This window comes from Chlamydotis macqueenii, chromosome 11 (genome assembly GCF_036417535.1).
Source record: "Chlamydotis macqueenii isolate bChlMac1 chromosome 11, bChlMac1.mat, whole genome shotgun sequence".
NCBI classification, from domain to species: Eukaryota; Metazoa; Chordata; class Aves; order Otidiformes; family Otididae; genus Chlamydotis; species Chlamydotis macqueenii.
This window is the reverse complement of record NC_141566.1, coordinates 20,336,171-20,355,802: the sequence shown is the minus strand read 5'-3', so window position 1 is coordinate 20,355,802 and position 19,632 is coordinate 20,336,171. Positions and strand designations below refer to the sequence as shown.

Here is a 19,632-nt window from a genome sequence, read left to right as displayed (position 1 = left end):
ACTAACATGTTTAACAAGTCAAGCCTTTTTGATTGACATTTTCACATTCTGTGGCTATTGGTTCCCTTACAGTTTAGGATGGATGGCATTCTTAAAAGAACGGCCTAATGCGTACCACCTATGATTTCAAAGCTGTAGGAGTCTGAAAATTAAGGTACCCGGAACTTCAGAGCCGTAAAGTGACAGAATTCAGTCCTTCTGGCTCAAAAATCACAGGCCTCTACCATTAGATCTAAAAGACTTTTTTTCCAACAAGTGTCTGCAGTAGCACATCTGCTGTAACTGAGCAGCTCTGTCAGTTAAAAAAAAAACAAGAATATCTACTGTGCACATCACTTCATTTGCCAGTATAATTTTAGGGGTAAGTTTTCAAAGGCAGAAACAAGCATTTGATACCAGTCTCCTCTCTGACTAAGTCAGGTATCAAATTCTAAATTAGAACTTCATAAAAAATCTTGTGTTTTATGGTTTTTACATATTAGATTACTGCACTTACTATAGCTATATTAATTATAAAATAAGAAAGCCAATTACCGACACTTGTTCCTTGACAGGGTTGTCAAGATAACCAAATATATCAAAGCTAAGCCTAAGTAGTATCAGTAATAACGTCAAAATATTTTTTTAAAAACTTACAACAGTGGTAGAGTCGTAACAGATTCAGAATGCATATAATCATTTAAAAATACAGTTATAGCAATGATTTGTAAAGAGATTTCAGTAAGGAGTGCATGATTTTGCCATATTTCTTGACATAAAACGTACAAATTCGTTATTTAACTAAACCCAGTAATGTAACAATGATCATATGTAAGAAGAGGGCTTAGCTAAAAGCTCAGTTCCACCTGTGCTTGTTATATATGCTCCAAACTTTATACCACCAATAAAAAAGGTAAATTTGAGAATATGAAGCCAGCATTTCTATCCATACATCCTTTCTAAAGATACTGTGTACAGAATATAGTATTGCCTATCAACAATAAAAATATTTTGAAGATCATTGTTAATCTTGGCTAGAAGAATAAGTCATGTTCAGAATGCACAATGTGCTTGTAGGAACTTCATGTATGTTATAGCACCACACCGAGAAGGAAGAGAAGACCTATAGTTAATTATTAGCTTAATGCATAGGGCTGCTTACCACTACCTATTTTTATTTGAACTGTTAGGAAAGAGAGAACAAAGATAAAAACATGTGGAAGCTTATTACTGAATGAACCGATGCTATGGAGCGGTGAAGAGCAGCTATCAGAAGGTGTCGTGTACTGACACATTCAACAGATAGCTGGGGATGACAATTAGCAATGCTGAAATGCCAGTATTACAAGAGAAAAAAAGATGTCGACGGATGTCAATCAGTTAACTGCCTCCTCCAGTTTGTGTCTGCTTTTAGATTTTTTAATGCACATTTTCATTTTACAGTAAACACCAAATATTGTCCTGCTCCTTAGACAGAACATGCATGCTCCTTTCATGCTGCAAAGTGTCAACAGGAAAAATAAACTTTCCAAACACTGAGAAAAACTTGTGAGCTCATGAGCAATTGTTTAAGCTTTTAAATAACAAAACCCCTGTCCCTTAGGAGTTCATTCACAGCTATGACAAGGAAAGAAATTCCTAAGTACATATATGCTCCCTTGCTTATGATCAATACTAGGACAGCTAACAGGCTTCACCTTGTTTTCAGGAGCTCACAATCCCATCACATGCTGCTTAAAAAACAGACCTCACAAGCCCCAGAGCCCACTGCAAAGGAACAGAGTTCCTGTTCGCTCACTGGACGTGACTTTGTGCCACAGCTCTATTTCAGTCCTTGTTACAGCTTGTCCAAAGTGTCAACACGGTGTAACATTTTCCCCCTAAAAGTAACTAAATACTTGTGAGATATGTCACTACAAATATTACAGTTCTTATACTTGAACAACAACAAAAAAATCAAAAACTTTTCACACTTGGGAATAGACATTTACCATACTAGCTTCCATCGAGGCATTAACATGGAAAGCTCTGGAATAAAACATACTAGAGACCTCTCCTTGTTAGAGAAATGCTAGGGGATCACCAACAAATTACTACAGAAACAGAAGGTACAGAGTAGCTTATCTCTAATTTTAGCTAGAAGGACAAAATGTTCCTTCTACGGTCGCAAGGCAATCAATTAACTTCTTAAATTTGTTTTTGCCAGTTATAAGCCAGAGATAATAAAATCAGTCTTAATATCAAGACAAACATCAGAAGAATGATAAAAGTGGAAAAGCAGCATAATTATCATTAATCCTATGGAACGAAAACGGAATACTCTCCTAAACTTGAGATAATGCACAAAAGAAAAAAAGGACAAATCGGATCAAGCTGGTGTAATTACGGTAAAAAGACAAAAAAACACCCAGAAAACATAGGAATGGAGTTGGAAGTTGCACAAAGCTTAGAAGATGTAAGTGGCTAACAGTGCTAAGAGGAGGAAAGCAAGGCAAAACTCTCCAGTCGCATTAATGAAGCACTCAAATACTCTGCACCCTGAGAGTCCAACACGCTGGCACACCGGGGCACAGCCAAAACTCACTACCATGGGCGGGAGCAAGAGCCTGAGTAACAGCCAGCCATGCTTTACAATCAGAAAGGCATTGATGGAAAAAACCCATTTTTTAGTGAAAGGAATTCTACTTCAGTTGTATTAAATGTCAGTCGATGGCAGGATGCCCAAGACACCAATTCTCTAATTCAATCTTTCGTGCCCCTCAATCTCCCAGTCTGAGACCGCTTAATACAACTAAAGGTCAGCCAGTTGGTCCTTAAGGCTGTCCCAGGACTGGGAGGGGAAATTTCCAAGACGCAAGGGCAAGGAAAGAGCGAAGTAAAGGTGACTGCAGGAAGAATAAATATATTGGACTAAACGATACTGAAAAGCTTGTAGCTAGACAATGGCAGAGCAAGAACAGAGGCTAATGGGATTTATGAAGCCCGCCTGCTGCTTCTAGGACGGCAGTGCCTAAAGGCTGAAAATGCTAGCAAGGCTCGGGACTCCCTTTGCTCCTCCTCTGAGTACTGTGTTCAAACATACATTAAAAGCAGAAATGAATGACAAACTAAGGTAGTCCTCTTCCCTTACTGGGATTTCTTTCCCCTCTGAATCAGAGAAAAGAAAACCCATCAGTCAGAGCAAGCAGCACACATGCAGACCCAGCAGCTCGTCAAGCCTTTTGCAGTTTTCTTTTTCTCCTTCACAGAAGGTCTTGTCTTATCCTCCTTTTTGCTCACAGGCACATGAAAAATACAATAGAACATTATGAACAAAGCTTTTTTTTATTTAGCTAGTTTTTGCAGAGCATATAGTAAAATGAGAAGTCAAGAAATAAATGCAGTCCGGGTAGACGACTGAACGAGTAAAAAACCTAAACGTTTTAATCTGATGCTCTGAATCAGTTTCAGACAAATGTGTTTTGATGATTTTCAGCAATTGCTTTCAAAACAGAATGTATTGTTGAAAAGGATGCTGTGGAAACATATTTTACATTGAAAAGCTTTGCAAAACCATATAATCTGTAAAAACAGAAATTTGGCCTATTTGCTTCCCTTCCGTTCCTCATAGTTATTACTGCCTCATTATACAGTCATTTGTACAGCGTTCTGGCAGACATTTACTATTGCATAAATTAAAGTCACTGAATCTAGTGTTGCCTACAGGTCTTTATGAAAATACCAGCAACATTTTTATTTGAATGTCAAAGTTTGTCAACCATTAAACTGATTGATTTTTTCATTATGTAATTCAATAGGAGAAGCAATCTCCAGTCTGTATGCAACATTACTCCGAGAAAAATATGCACCTTCGAAAAATCCTTCCCGCTTATTCTTTAAAAAAAAAAAAAAGTATCTTCACAGAGGAGCTCTGTTTAAAGGCTGGCTTCATACATTTTATTAATATACCAGCAATAGATACGACACTGTAATTCAACTCAGTGAAACAGAATGAATTCATCTGGTAATCCAAAAATTCCAATAATCCTTTCCAAGGGGCTTTATAAGAAAAGTATCTATTAATTTCAGTAAGAATAGGCTTAAGCCCTGCAGGCGTGAAGCTACCATAGCATCCATAATACCAACCAGACTCAACACCACAAAGAATGTTCCTTCAGAGAGCAGTGCGGTACCATGTTTCATGGAGGAAGCTTCTCTCAGCCCAGCATCGCAGACACACTGGTTGAGTTCAGAGAACACTTTTCTTAGCTTGCTTAGTTCTTAGTCTTCTTTCCAAAATCACCAAGGATGATGAGAAGTGCCTAGAAGAAACTCAAAACTTACCTCATATTCCTTTAAAAATCCACAAAATTCCAAAATTTGCATCCAGAGGTGCATTTAGTTTTCCCTGAGCAGGACGAGCTGGTCAATGGTGGTTCATCACTTCAGCTCCCGCAGAGCTGAAAACAGCGAGTACCAGCTGAATGCTGAGGCACCGTAACAGCACCTTCCACTTGGCAGCAACCATCCTTGCTCACAGAAGCCATTATTTATCAGCTGCAAAGCTTCAGGAGACTCCGGGAAGCCACTCAAAAAGCCAGGTCTTTGCTTGTGCCATCCTGCCTTGCAGTGCACACAAATTTGGTTTACTTGTTCATATTTTCCTCAAGAAGGAAGTGACAAGGTCAAGTGTAACCAGCTAGGAAGATGGGGGATTATTTCTCCTCTGGAGTAACTGAGTACATACTGGACAGAAAATGTAAGGTCGATGGGAAAGGAGCGCCAGTCCTTCAGAAGAGCAGCTGAGAGGAGCCAGGAGCAGAGACACACAGACCCTCTTCCTCAGTGGTGCCTACAGACATATTCGTTCCCACCTCGCAAGGGCTCTCCTCCCTCGCTGCTGAGCCAGGCCTCCTGCTGCTGGTGGCACAACCCAGGCCAGAGAGCAGACAGGCCACGTCATCAGCCATGGCGGCCTTCAGCCCCGTCTGGTGAGCATCCACCGTCAGCCTCACTGAGAGGACACCACAGCCTCCCCGCAAGCCTTCCAAGCCCATTAACTACAAACTATTTTATCACCTCTCACCAAATCTTATTCCCACCACCAAGAACACTCCATGTGTACGTACTTCTACTTCTTCTACTACTTCCCAGTTATTATTCAAGTATTATTCATTGGCCTGGCACCATTAAACCTCCTTGCTCATGCTTGACTCAAAGATTAAAGAGTATAGAGCACACAATGAAAAGATTTGTTTCATTAACCTGGGACGCGTCACAAAGTGTAGAAATAGAGCCCTACATGTAAGCATAATTCAAGCTGTAAAAAGATGAATTAAAGTAAGAACGTGCATAGTATGTTCACTGCATATATACTGTATTTGTAAGTACAAAAGGACAGCAGGTGAAATACTATCCAAAATAGGGCCATAACACAATTTTAGGAGTTCCTTGAAGCATACTTCATTCACATTTTTGTGCTTATTAATTTTTGTTAGTTATCCCACTGCTTTTATTTAAAAACCTTTCCAAAAAAAATCATATATGCAAATAAAATATTAGAAATGCTTAGAAAAAGGCTGTGTAGAAAGAAATCCCCAGAATTAGTTGTCCAAACTAACGAGATGACATGGAGTACAAAATGCTGCAGTTATGTTACACTTTATAACCAGCAATAAAACACACACAAATATTTGTGGTAATAAACTGAAAGGTGAAGTGCTACCTAATTACCTGATTTATAAGCAGTAGCACAGAATAAAATTTGGATAACATTCTCGTTACCTAATTCAGTGACGTAACTCTAAAGAGTCTTCGAGGAGGACAATATTTCGAACTTCAGACCTCAGTTTTCTGAGATTCCTGCTTAATTTGCTCTATTTCTTTTTTCTTTCTCAAAGGAAAGGATGAGTTACTAAAAGAAAAAATAATAAAAAACATGTTTAGTGCATATAGCAGTATTTTTCAGATTCACTGGACCATGGACAATGAAACTGAACGCTAATGTCAGATTAAAGTAACTTGATTTTTAATTTAATAGCACAGTCAAAAGCACTTCACTACAAAAAATTATGACTGTCATTATGTCTATAAATAGGCAATCTACTGAATTATCACATAGAATGTTAATGACATTAGCATTAAGTCCTAATTAAACAATGAGGCAATATGCATGACAATCTGCCAGCAAAACATGCATAATCAGAAAAAAATTTTTAAAGTGTAATTTTATGTTATTATTATTAACAGTAAACAAAAAGTTTGTGCTGATTGGTGAAACCTTACTTGTGAAACACAGAAAATGTCAGAGATGGAAAAATGGACTTGGCTAACAAAGGATTTGCTGTCCCAATCACATTTTAATAGTTATGTTTGACTTTTTTCTCAGAAAATCATTTGCACCTCTATTCAAGTATTACTGCTATCCTTTTTTACAGTTAACACTGTTCATCTTCTGTCTCAAATACAGATATTACTTCTAGATTTATACTGATCTCTTTGAAGGCTTCAAAAGATATCTGTCACCATTTTACGTCATTTTACTATGACACTAACGGGAAATGACTCAACAAGTTCACTGAGGAAACCAGTGCCAGAGCCAAAAAACATACCCATTCTTCTTGAATCCCAAGTTGATCCATTATCCTCTGCTTGTTGTTACTCTTCATTTGAGCACTGCTTCACCTGGCACTTGTGCACACGCAGGCATTTTCAGACATCACTTCAGAGATTACACTGGAATTGGCCATCTGAAGAGAGCTGATGCAAACCACATTTTTAAATATATACTTTATGCAGCGTGCATTTCAAGTGATATCTTAGCAGAGATGAGTATGTCCTTAAAATGTAACTGAAAGGGCCATTAGCTTTTACCACACTCACATTTTCATTTTAGATTCAGACTGAGAGTCTGGAAAGTAATGTAAGGCTTCCTGGCTTAAAACCTATATGGAAAGAAAATGGAAGCATCGTCTACAAGTGTCACCAAAATAAGTTATTTTATGATATTTTATGATAAGTTATTTTATGAGTTATTTTATGATAGATAGTGTTTTTGTTGGTTTTCATAAAAGCATTTTTTTGTCTTAAAAATGTACAATGCAATAATGAATACACAATTTCAAAAATCACGTTTTATGTATTATTTCAGCATCCAAATAGGCAGCAGGAAAATATCACATAATTCAGCTAATAGGTTGCTCTAGGAATCATATAGTGGATTCTCCCTGAATAACCTACAGTCTAAGAATTATTCACTGAGGGAACTTAGCTAGGGCTTACACATGAAAAAAGTCTGAATTCAGTGGCTAATTTATTCACAACAAAGGACTCAACCATGACTTGCAGTGACTTTCATGGTACTGAAAAGTTCCCAGAGCAGAGACACATTTTGTTACGCTGGTCTGACAGCTGGTCTCTCATCGTGATAAAATGGCTTTCCCTTGGGTGGGCTCCAGAAACATGCTCAGGTTTGAAACAGAGTAGGTTCAGAACCCCACATTGGCCATGACAAGGTTTCTTATTTATGCAGAGTGTAAAACATAGCACAGAAATGTTCAGATTTGTGGTTGGTTTTTTTTTTTTTTTTTTTTTTAACAGAGAAGACTTTTCTAAGCTATCCTTTTCTAGATTCAAGTTTCCAGTACGACGTCAGCCAGTACAGAATCACAGAATCATAGAATCACATGGTTGGATGGGACCTATAAGATCATCTAGTCCAACCGTCTTCCCAGTACCATTGCTGCCACAGCTACTAAACCATATCCTGTAGCTTCCCATCAAGCCGCCTCTTGAACACTGCCAGGGACGGAGACTCCACCACGTCCCTGGGCAGGCCGTTCCAGTGCCTTACCACTCTTTGAGAGAAAAAGTTTTTCCTCAAGTCCAATCTAAACCTCCTCTGGTACAACTTGTGGCCATTTCCTCGGGTCCTGCTTGTTGCCTGGAAGAAGAGGCCAAACCCCTGTTCATCACAACCTGCCTTCAGGAAGCTATAGAGTGCAATGAGGTCTCCCCTGAGCCTCCTCTTCTTCAGACTAAACAATCCCAACTCTCTCAGCCGCTCCTCATAAGACTTGTGCTCCAGACCCCTCACCAGCTTTGTTGCCCTTCTCTGGACACGTTCCAGGGCTTCAATGTCTTTCTTGTAGTGAGGGGCCCAAAACTGAACACAATACTCAAGGTGCAGCCTCACCAGCGCCGAATACAGGGGGATGATTACCTCCCTGCTCCTGCTGGCCACACTATTTCTAATGCAGGCCAGGATGCCGTTGGCCCTCTTGGCCACCTGGGCACACTGTCGGCTCATGTTCAGCTGAGCATCAACCAACACCCCCAGGTCCCTTTCCTCTTCACAGTCCCCCAGCCACTCAGCTCCGAGCCTATAGCGCTGCATGGGGTTATTGTGGCCAAAGTGCAGGACCCGACACTTGGCCTTGTTGAACCTCATGCCATTCAGCTCAGCCCAGTGATCCAGCCTATCCAGATCCCTCTGAAGGGCCTCCCTACCCTCAGGCAGATCAACACCGCCACCCAACTTGGTGTCATCTGCAAACTTACTGAGGGTACACTCAATCCCCTCGTCTAGGTCATCAATAAAGATATTGAACAAGATGGGCCCAAGTACCGACCCCTGGGGGACACCACTTGTAACAGGCTGCCAGCTGGACTTGACTCCATTAACCACCATTAAAAATCTTGTTCCCCTGCCTGGACATTCAACTCAGCTACAGAATAGCAGCTTACCACCAAACACCACACTGGTTTTATGGCTTGAGGTATCAATGAACAGCAGTCTACCATGACATTATCCAGATGTTTTATCATTGTGCTAATACTAACCTAACATCTTCAGGATTGAGCTTCCAACAGAGAAGCATTTCTTAGTCCAGCTCCACAGCTAGAGCAAAAGAAAAGGAGTGAGATAAAGCTACCAGCACTCAACCATAGAAAAAGCTTCCAGAATTTGGAGCAGCAAAAAGACAACTATAAAAGCTCAAGTCATATTTGTTAGCCACCAGTGGTGACTGCTATCACGCAATAAAACCTCAGAAGAGAAGCCTCCTGTGTTTGAGAGGACAGACGGAGTGTCCATAGCCCTTGGCGTGCCCCACTTACTGAAGTCTTAACTATACAGAAGGGAGGAATAGCACTAAAGCCTTCTCCAGACAATCAAATGTATTATGAATTACAGGGTAGCTCTTCAGAAAGAAGTATGAGATCCTGAAAATATGGATCTTAAAATGTGGGTGTTCCGAGATTTCCTAAAAATCAGCATTACCAGTGTCAACAGCACAACCTCCTTGCACCATGCCTCTTACGGTAATCAAAAGATTAGACTGTCACTGAGAAAATACTGTAGTTCTACTTGATGCTTAAATCTTTTTGAGTAAAAAAATTCTGAACAGAGAAAACTAAAATCAGGTGAAGTAGTACACTACACTTAGAATTCAGTATCCTGGCCAGTTATAAAACTTACAACACTCTCAAAGAAACTCTTCCCCAAGATTAAGAAGACACCCACATAAAACTGCCACTTGAGCAGCATTATATACACTGGGAGTCAACCATTGTCTACGCAACCGTTGTTTAGTCAAATACATCTGGCTCTTGATATACACTCAGGTTGATACCTTCCATCTTTTTTGTCAATATATGCAAGTAGAGTAAAATAAATTGTCTGTTAGAATTGTGACAGGAAGAGTATTTTCTATTAAACAATCCTCTGATCAGAACTCCCATGCAGTCAACAACTGCATCTTCCTGATACTTCACTGTCAACTTTCTAAATCTCAAATGTCACCGAGATTTACAACATTCCTGCCTGGCTTCCCATCCATATTTTGAAGAACCAGTCACTCTTACAAACAGGAACTGGCAGCCTGTAAATAAACATAATGGTGGAATTGCTATGTCGCCACCAAAGGTAATTTTTTTGCTAGGTGTGAAGTTGATGATGAGAATTCCACATCGTTGACCATTTTCTACTACTTACCTCTACAGCTGAAAGTATTCTTCTATAGCAAATTTTAATCACATTAAAGAAGTTATTTTTAAAATCATACCCACTTAAGATTTCCATCTGATTATTGAAGCAATCTTACTATTAAACCATGTTGCAATAAATCAACATTCTATATCAGTGTCTCAACCTCCCAATGTCACAACTACTTCTACATCTCACCAAAGATACTTTGCAGTACTACTTACCCAAGGAACGCAAGCAACTGCCCTGCCACCACAGCTCTCCCACATATTTCTGACAGTTTTGGTAATAGCAGGTAATTCTAATTTTTGGACATTCTAGAGTGGTAGATTTCTGGAAAAGTTTAAATTATAAATTTTTATGAGTTGACGGACTGAGCAAGAAAATACACAATAAACAAAGGATAAACATACCAACAGATGAATAAAAAACCCCCCACTCTTATTTGTACTGGGATTACGGACTGTAACTGACCTAGTTTCTTATTGTGTGAAAACAGAATACTGACGACTTGTCATTAATCAATACATTACTAGCACATTGTTCTTGAAATTAGGCTGTTGCAACTCATGTTGCTGATGTAAAAAGATGTAGAGGAGAGACAGAGGGGCCTAAAATACAATGAGATCCAAAGCAAAGTGAGCCATGCCACCTCCTGAATACAGAAGTTAAATTGGTACTAGCTACATAAAGAGAAACATCTGGAGGAACTCTGACAAGGGTCAGAAGTGTATGAAAAATACAACATACAATATAGAAGATAAAAACTCTGAAAATTCCCCAAGTCCCCTTCAGAGCATTTCAGTTAAATGGCACAAGGCACGTGCTCCACCACATTTCCACACAGGAGCTGACAGTACCTGGATGTTTCTGAATCAGCAAGTCTAACAATGATTTTTTTTTTTTTTCAGGGGTCAATTTTCCCATTGATGCAAGGAGGATTTACACATGCAAGTCCCATTAACATTAATGGGAGTTACCTACATAAATCCCCCTGCAATGATAGGAGAAAAGACCCCATAGCCTGCAAGGATCTCAGTTCTAATGATTACCTGTCAAATGGCCCTAAGCATCATCACCACCAGAAAAAGCAGACGTAGCAGCTTCATGGCTGAAAATACTTCCAAAGAACAGTAACTAATTGCAGTCATACAGATAAGGCAATACAACAGCAGCAGGGAAAATGGGATAAAATTGACTGTTTGAATATTAGGAGTTAATCCAATTAACCAAGTTAAAAAAAAAGTACTCATTAAAAAAAGGAATTCAAACATATCAAAGCACTCCTTAGGAAAAAAAGGTGTGAATATTGTATGAGCTCCAAGGTGCTTGAAGGATAATACAGCTACTTGTTTAAAAATTCAATTAACCTTATCTTTCTTTAACTTGATTTATTAATAATCCTACAGATAAATTGCCAGTTTTTAAAAAGTCATGTTATCTTTTGAATACATTCTGTATGACAAGCCTTAAAAAATACTTCAAATAAGCCTAACCCTCACTTTGTAAGCTTAAATCATTTAAAGCAAGAACTAAAGGCAGTTCAGTGCATGATTTCTGTAAAACACAAAGATCAACAGTCTTACCTACTGCTATTGCACGTGAGCTATTGGGTACTCAAGTACCATAGGAAAAACATTTTATGTTTCCATTCACCATACGAACGAGACATGAAAACAGTTTTTAAGCGGTCAATGTAGTGTAAAGTCACAGCCTACAACTTGTAGATTATTCCACCTTCTCTAAACCCAAATTTGCAATATTTCCAAACTTTGCTTCACATGGACACAGAGCACTAAGATGCTACTTTATATAAATCTGCTAACTTATATAAACATACTGTCACATGCGTAAACTTCAATCTTACTACAGATGTCGACACGATGAAAGTAGAATTATCAGGAAATCTCAGCTAACAAATGAACTGCTTTTCTTGCATAATTGAAAGAAAACACAGAAAAATGCACTTGCAAGCAAACCTTTAATTTTCATCAAACACTTTCCTTGTAAACATAGAAGATGAAAAATTCAACTATGATCCCTATTACAGAAAGACAAACAGGGACGAGGTCCGCCACTTAGTTCTTTTACAGATCTGCAGATGTTAAATACAATTACTATATACTCATGCTTTCCAACATACATAAAAATCACAGCTAAGTGAAGAGGTAGTCTGCTCACTACTATATATAAATAACTGCTCAGTCACAAGCATCCAAAGATAACTGTTGTTTAACACTGGAAACATTTCAACCATGTATTTACCTGGGGACTTTGGGATTATACACACCATGATACCTGTCCAATAAACAAAAGAATATAAACAGTAACAAACTGGTTTTTGAAATGCAAACTGGACAATGTGTTGTGATGCAAGACAAAATGAAGTTAACCGTATCATTTATGTTGTAAAAAAATAAATAAACTAACTTTTATGGCATGAAGTCATTTTAAAGGCAGGCACATGCACTGCGAAACTATACAAAAGTCTGGATGTGTCAAGTTCAGACAGTGCTGAATATTCATTATTCAAGGGCATTTTTTATTTACACACAGTATCTAAGCACTGTTAGAACTGTATCTAAGTTCCTGCAGAAGTTTAAACCCCAACTCATCAAAATTCACTCATCTCTATATTTAGATATACTACTGATCTATTGGGTGTATGTTTTAAGGTAAATCTTAAAGTAAATGCTAAATATTTTTCATCATCTGAATATCTAATTTCAAGCATTGTTCAGAAGAAGTGCAAGTTTATCACGATCATTTACAACAGCTTTCTCATTCTATAATTTTTCATACAAACTAGGCTTATAAATATTTCAATAAATTTTATTGTATAAATGCTTTATGATTTATCATTACAAAACACATGATTTAGAGCTATCGCACTAATTGTAATCCTATTAACCAGGATCAACACAAACCTTTGGAATTACAAGTTGAACCTTCTCCCCACCACAAAAATACTCAATTAATGATAATCTAAACTTCTCAGATCCCATACTTCAAAAAATTAACTGCTGGCTTATTAAAGGCCCAAACACTGCAACAAATCCAGGGAACCTAACAACAGGTATGCTCCATTTCTGATTTTAAATTCTGTTGGGAAATCTAGCATGGAGTTTAAATTGTGCTATTTTCCTTACTACAGTAAATTAAGTCACTAGTGGAAATGTGTGATCTATTAGATCTTACTAAAAAAAAAAAAACCTGAATGTAAAGTAGTTTCATATGAGGAACTGCTATTGGATTATATTTGTTTCTAACTTAGGGCATCAGTTGCAAAACTACACAAGAATTTATTTATTATACAAATTAAACATGACATCTATTAGATATTCTAAAGACACTCCAGAACAGTCACTCTTACTGTCTTTAAGTTCCATAAAACCACTTTGAAGGACAGATTGTGGAGTTCACCCTCTATTATTTAAAAGCATAGGTCCAATGATTTTTAGTAAAAGTGTGACACGTTCCATCAGAAGATCCTCTTCTGACTGGTAAGCAAACTTGCATATTTTTTCTTTTGATTAGTTTTGACTCATTGCCTGTTTAAAAGACAGAGGATTCCTTCCAAGATGTAAAACAAGATCAAATTCTCTAAACAGATTATGAATCCTATTTTAGTATTTTAAATTTAAATGCTTTGTTCTATGGTTTTTTTTTTTAGCTACAGACACCCCTGGATCTGGTGAACCTGTGACTATTTAGAAATGTCTCAGCTATCAATGAAACTGTTTGAGAAAGAAAGATTATTCAAGCTAAGGAAAGTAAGGCAATTGCAAATAATATGGCTATGGGTTTTTTTAAACCCTTTTCTTACCCTTCCTCCCTTACATTTTAGTTTGGGTCAACTTCCTCTTCTAAGAGAACAGTGCTAACTCATTCCTCAGTATCTTCTTTCTTAACAGCAGTACTACCTCCGCTACTGCTTTCCTCAGCTGAGGACTCAGGTTTTGTCTCTGGTGAATTACTGAATCCAGACTCTTCTGGCGCAATCTCATCTTCATCATAAATAATATCTTCTGGATTTGGCGGTGGTGGGCAGAACTCCTCTGCAGGAAACATTTCTTGGAAAATGGTCTCAGCCTGTTCAGGAAAAAAGCATAAAATAAACTTCACCTTGAAATGTAATACCTTGCAGCAATACTTTACAGATATTTAAGGTTAACCTCTGTTCTTTCAAATCGGTAGTGATTTAAGACTTTGACAGTTTGTAAACACATGGGAAATCCATTCCTTCTTGCTGTCCTCAAAAAAAGAAAGAGCAATCTATCTTTTTCCCTTGTTCTACTACAAAAATAACAACATAGGGCTTTTAAAAAAATGCTGGTCATTCTACATGGTATTGAGAACAAGGAAGCAGATTTTTTGCAAGCAAAATAATCCTTTCTACTACAGAAATATCCCTAGCTGCAGTGAAATGAAAAGTATGGGAAGAGAAAAGAATCCATTTCACATGACAAACAAAGCCAGGAATTGGTTAATACATACGATCTGCATCATATCTATAGGGGATTCCTTTTTAAATTTAAAAACTACAAAAAAAAAATTCCTTTTCTGTTTTTCTTAACAGCTCAACTTTGAACTCTTCTTATCCAATGGAGCATTATCATTGAAAACATACATACATTTATAATTTATTCAAAAAACATGTTTATAATTTCTATGTATTATGTGTGTACACCTACATGCACAAACTGTACCTTTCTGACAAGAACTGTATTTAGATAAAGAACTTCTATTTAGATAAAGAGATAGCTACTCTTAAGATACAGCTCAGGGATTTAATTTACTGCCACTTACTCTTCATGCCATTGAGGTTTTGAAATTAAGTATGCACAAAAAGTCAAGTTTTTTGACCACTGCAAAGAAAAATGTTAAAAAGAAACCTGTTCTTGGTAACATCAGGGTAGTTGTTATTACAACATACAGAATACAACTACAGTCTGTGAGAAAAAGAACCAAAATAATATGATCTTGGAATTCTTGAGTACCAGACATCTTGTGAAAACAAAGCAGATAAAAAAATCCTTTAAAAAACCTGCAATAATGTAAGGAGCTTTGTTAACTAGTGTTAAATAGTTCTACATGTTCTTGTACAAATAACCTTTAATCTATAAGCTTATCTTAAAATAAAATATTATTATTATTATTATAATCATAATCATCATCATAATCACTAGAGACACTCTGGAATTTATTTACTAAATCAGCACGCACATCACATTTCCATAAAGATTTTCTCTTCCAAGTCCTTAAGCTTCTAAAGCAAATGGAGACAACTGACGCAGGCCTCAGTTATGTTTTGGGGTTCTAAAAAGGCAAAGGAATAGTGCCTCTTGATTTTGTCTGTTTAGTAAACGATAACCCTAAAGACAACCTGTGATGAGAGCTCCCACGTGGCCAAGAATGCATGTAAACTTTATATTCATACTGCGACCAGACACCGTACTGCAAGAGCTGACAGTAGGGTCAGTTCATGCCAACTGCAAAGGCTGATTACACCATGCGATTCCTGGACAAGAGGGAATTGTTTTCAGATTAATACATCATTGAGGATGAACCAAACTGCTTTCTGTGATAAACTTCACTGCCCACCAGCAGTGGATTTGTATCACCAGCACGTGGATCTAGGGCTCCATTATTAACCGCTTAAATGACCCTGTCTACGCTCAGTTTGATTTAATTTTTCATTCTGCTTCCTAAATTTCACTCTTCCATACCAATTTAAAACTGTTTAAAACTATTTATATATGAAAAAAAAAATATATATATATAAATCTGTTCTCCAAAAACATGGGTTTGTAATTTAGTAAGTAATTTAAGTAATCTAGTAAGTCAGGAGGGCAAGGCGGTACAAATATCCTGCAGAAAGTTACAAAATTAGGTTTTTGAAGGCAAGAGAAAGACTTTTTATTTAAGGTCTACACTTGCCCTTGAAACTCCAGAAATATACTGAAACTATTATTACATGTAATAGAATACTGAATAAAAGTGTAATAGTTTGGTCTAAATATATGACCAAGTACAGCAGACAAACATTTTCTATGCAGGTCTCAACAATTATTCTGTCTCCAATTAGTCACTGAATACCTACTCCAAAAATGGTCAAATAATTATAAGGTTGAACCTGGAAAGAAATTTTCAGTATGATATGTAGGACATCATACAGGACATGAATTACAATTGAACAATTTAATTGTATAGAGTGCTTTCAAGTCTACCAATTTTTAAAGTTAACCTTATCCAGCTGAAGTAACGCAGAATAACCAATAGTAATTTAACAGCTCCTTCACTGTAACACTTAGATACTTATTGTAACTAATTCAGTTAGTAAATAGTTCCTTCAATATTTAGTAGTTAAGTGTACCAGCTTTCAAGTGTGCACATTTGAATATAAGCATCTAAAGCACTTGCACAGATACTCTAATAAATGTTATACTGCTTGAAGCTGAATAAAAAACCTGTATTTTGTTACTGTTCTACTGTATCCCAGCTACCCATCTCGTGTGGGCTTTCATTGCATCTTTTACAGAGAACACTACCAAACGAATAGCAGTTTGAAATACGACACTTGAATAACTCTGAAATCCATCCAGGTAGAGAAAAAAAATAAATGTAAACAAGTTAAAAGACAAGTACTGCAATGACAAATTCAGTGCTTCCTCTTATGGACATGAAGATGCCCCAGATATCTGAAATATTTCAGGGAACGTACTACTTTAGAACATGATAATTCTTGTCAGGTTGCAGCAGTGAAAAAAAGAAAACAAAAAAAACCAAACAGAAAAATGGAAGTCAGATGCTTTACTTGATCCATACATACAGAATTTGAAGGAATCATAAATGGCACTTTACATTTTATTTAGCCTGTCCTCAAGGAATGTATATGTAGACATCAAAATTAACTCAATATTATACTAAGAATTTAACACTACATTAAAATAAAGCAAGAAAGAAGTAATTTGTGTACTGAGTTACAGACGGATGATCTGTAGAAGTCGTGGTGCCCTGCCTTCTAAATAATGTATCACCAATACAATCAAACAGCATGACAAATAGAAGTTAGTAATACTAATGGTAATGAAAACATAAATCATGGGAAGTATCACTAGAAGAGTAAAAACAGAACCGATTAGAGAAATTAGATTCAATTTCCCAAGCTATCTCCAAGACTAACACACTCAGTGGTATTTCGTTTCTTTTTAACCTGTTGTGATCCATGTGTTTGTAAATATCTCGTGTCTGGAGATTGCTATCCCTTTGCTAGGAGGGGCAGAAGGCACACCCACTTACATTATTTCCCCCTCCGCTTGTCTAGAAGGTGCCTGCATGCTCCATGGGAAGGGTGTATTCTACCGGCAAGTTCTGCTTTACCTTCAGCCCATTCTTCACTTTGTTCTCACATACACTCCTCACTTTTACTTTCCCTTACGACTTTTAATTATAAAAACGTTTAGACAAAAATATTTTTCACTCTAACTAGTGACCAGCTTCAAAATTTAAAACAAGTTCAAAAAATGTAGCTTCTCTCTGCTCCTTCTGAAAGGCAGTGTTGTAGATTCTTGATTGCTTCTCCTGGGAGCTCTGCTTGTTTAACATCTATCTCACTGATGGTCAACAGATTTAACACAAAGGCTAACTACAGCAGCTAGAATATTTAAACACAGCTTGGTCTAGAATACCATTAATCACTGGTAAGACAAACAGCTCTTAAGGTAAGACAAAGATGAATGCTAGAAACAGCGGCTATCAGAAGTAGAAACAGGCTGGTTTTAGGTGTATTTAACCAGCTTTTCACTGGCACTGTTTTAAATAACAGTTTAAAAATATAATTTAGAAAAGAACTCATTTACAATTTAAAATGGCTACCATAATAATTGTCTTGCATTATTTTTGTCTTTACAATTCTTTATCCTCTTGGGAGGCAAATTATTGCCCTGTAAAGCAAAATGAAGGGTTCTCTTAGCCCTTAATTATATTGTTCTGACCAGTTCAGGCTATGTCAGCCTTTCCACTTGAAAATCTTATTTTAAGAGCTTTATGATTTCGTCATAAAAAATCCTGCAACTGGCTAGAAGATGACACCCACTTTCTCTGAACACGGTCGTTAAAAAAAACACTTTAAAAATGACTAGTACCAGTTAATCCTACAAAGATGTAAGAAGTGTTCTCACATTAGCTCTGAAAGCATCCCAACACCACAGTGACTGCCGTAGTAGATTTGCCTAAGCACTTACACCGTCCCTATCAAGGTGGATCTCTGAACTGAAGAGCAAAGGAAAAAGCATTCCTGTAATTGTCTTTTGTCGAACAAGTAGTAAGCTACATATTCACATGATCTTGTCTTCTGCTCAACAGTAGTGCGGAAAGCACAATGAGAGGTATGAGATGAAGCTCTTTGTGAATTCCTTTGCACCTACCCTGGAAGATCTGATGTCCCTGCATATTCTGCCTATTGCCAACACAGAAGGATTGCACATTTCATGATCTCTCTTTTGTTTAAGGAGCTTCCACTCTTCACATCCAATTTCAAATCTCTAGGGCTTTGTCTTAAATAGAGTAGTGGTATGTTAGGCCTACTACTAGGCAAGCTGCAAGTGGTTCTCAGTTCAGGACTCCAGTTAACAGGAACTAGGTATCTGGACACCCAAATACTGAGAACTGAAAATGAGAAACGAGTGTGATTTGGTGCTAAATACTATCGCAAGGTTATGAGTAGAACGACATTCCCGTCAACTCCTTCAGCGACACAATTACACCATAGTTCTTTAATACAGTGATACTAAGGCAAAGAGAAGGCAAACTGATACAGATAGCTTAACGTACCAGATTAGTAACTATGCTGGGCTTTTTTCCCCAGTAGCTTTTAGGTTTGTGACTATGTCCAGCAGGTATTATACTATGTTGATGATCCTTCCAACTTGAACTGTCGATAGGCTTTTCTGTCCTTTGATTTGTACTGTTTCTCTACTACTGTACCTGCTCCTTAACCTTACAGGCGAAAGACTACACATTTTGGGGAGTTTTTGTCTAAATTATTTAAGTTTGTCCTTTCCACAGTATTAGAGCAAGTAATTCTACCAAGATCATCATCTTCAGGTACTGCTGCCTTCTAGATTCCTTTCACCTGTGCAGATTAACTATCTGCTACTCCTCATATCACTGTACTGATTGCCCCTTTCTCAAGTTTCCTCCATTCTCAATCTCACTGACATTCACTTTCTTCATTAAGTAAAACGTTTGTATGTCTAGCTGAGAAGCTTTACAGCTTCCTTAAGTCTTTAAAATTAAATTTCTGCAACCAAAAAAAAAAAAAACCAAAAAAACCCTGATCTGTCCAACCTGTTTGACAGCACAGTCATTTCCTAAAGCAGAGTCTGGTCCAGAACACACATAAACATTTGTGGGTAAGCCATCATACGAATTCTTGTCAATTCCTGAAGAATCTCTAACATTGAAGTAGACTGCCCAGAGTACTCTAGGTTTCTCCAGTTTTTCAACTTCAGTCTCTGAAAAGGAAAAAAAAGTGTTTCCAGTAATCAATGTTCACATGTAATAAGGGAAATATGTAACGAAGCATACTAAAAGTTGATTTATTAACATGGAATTACTGTAATAAATTAAATATTTTCTTAAAAAAAAACCCAATTCATTTCACTTTCCATTCTTTTCTTTCTCTC

General features: G+C 37.3%; 1 protein-coding gene across 2 annotated transcripts in view; it reads right to left on the bottom strand.

The window, feature by feature from the left end:
- Positions 1–11,905: 11,905 nt before the first annotated feature.
- Positions 11,906–19,632, bottom strand: part of CHM (CHM Rab escort protein) — a 67,243-nt gene continuing 59,516 nt past the window's right edge. Inside the window, exons 14-15 of one of the 2 annotated variants that reach the window (XM_086756498.1) lie at positions 19,295–19,461; positions 11,906–14,035 (exon numbers count right to left, since the gene is read on the bottom strand). In XM_086756498.1, coding sequence (XP_086612624.1) covers positions 13,829–14,035; positions 19,295–19,461 — 374 coding nt within the window. In that variant the 3' untranslated portion in view covers positions 11,906–13,828. Of the gene's footprint in view, positions 14,036–17,246; positions 17,380–19,294; positions 19,462–19,632 lie in introns of those variants that run through there. The other variant, XM_086756500.1, reaches the window with a different exon arrangement.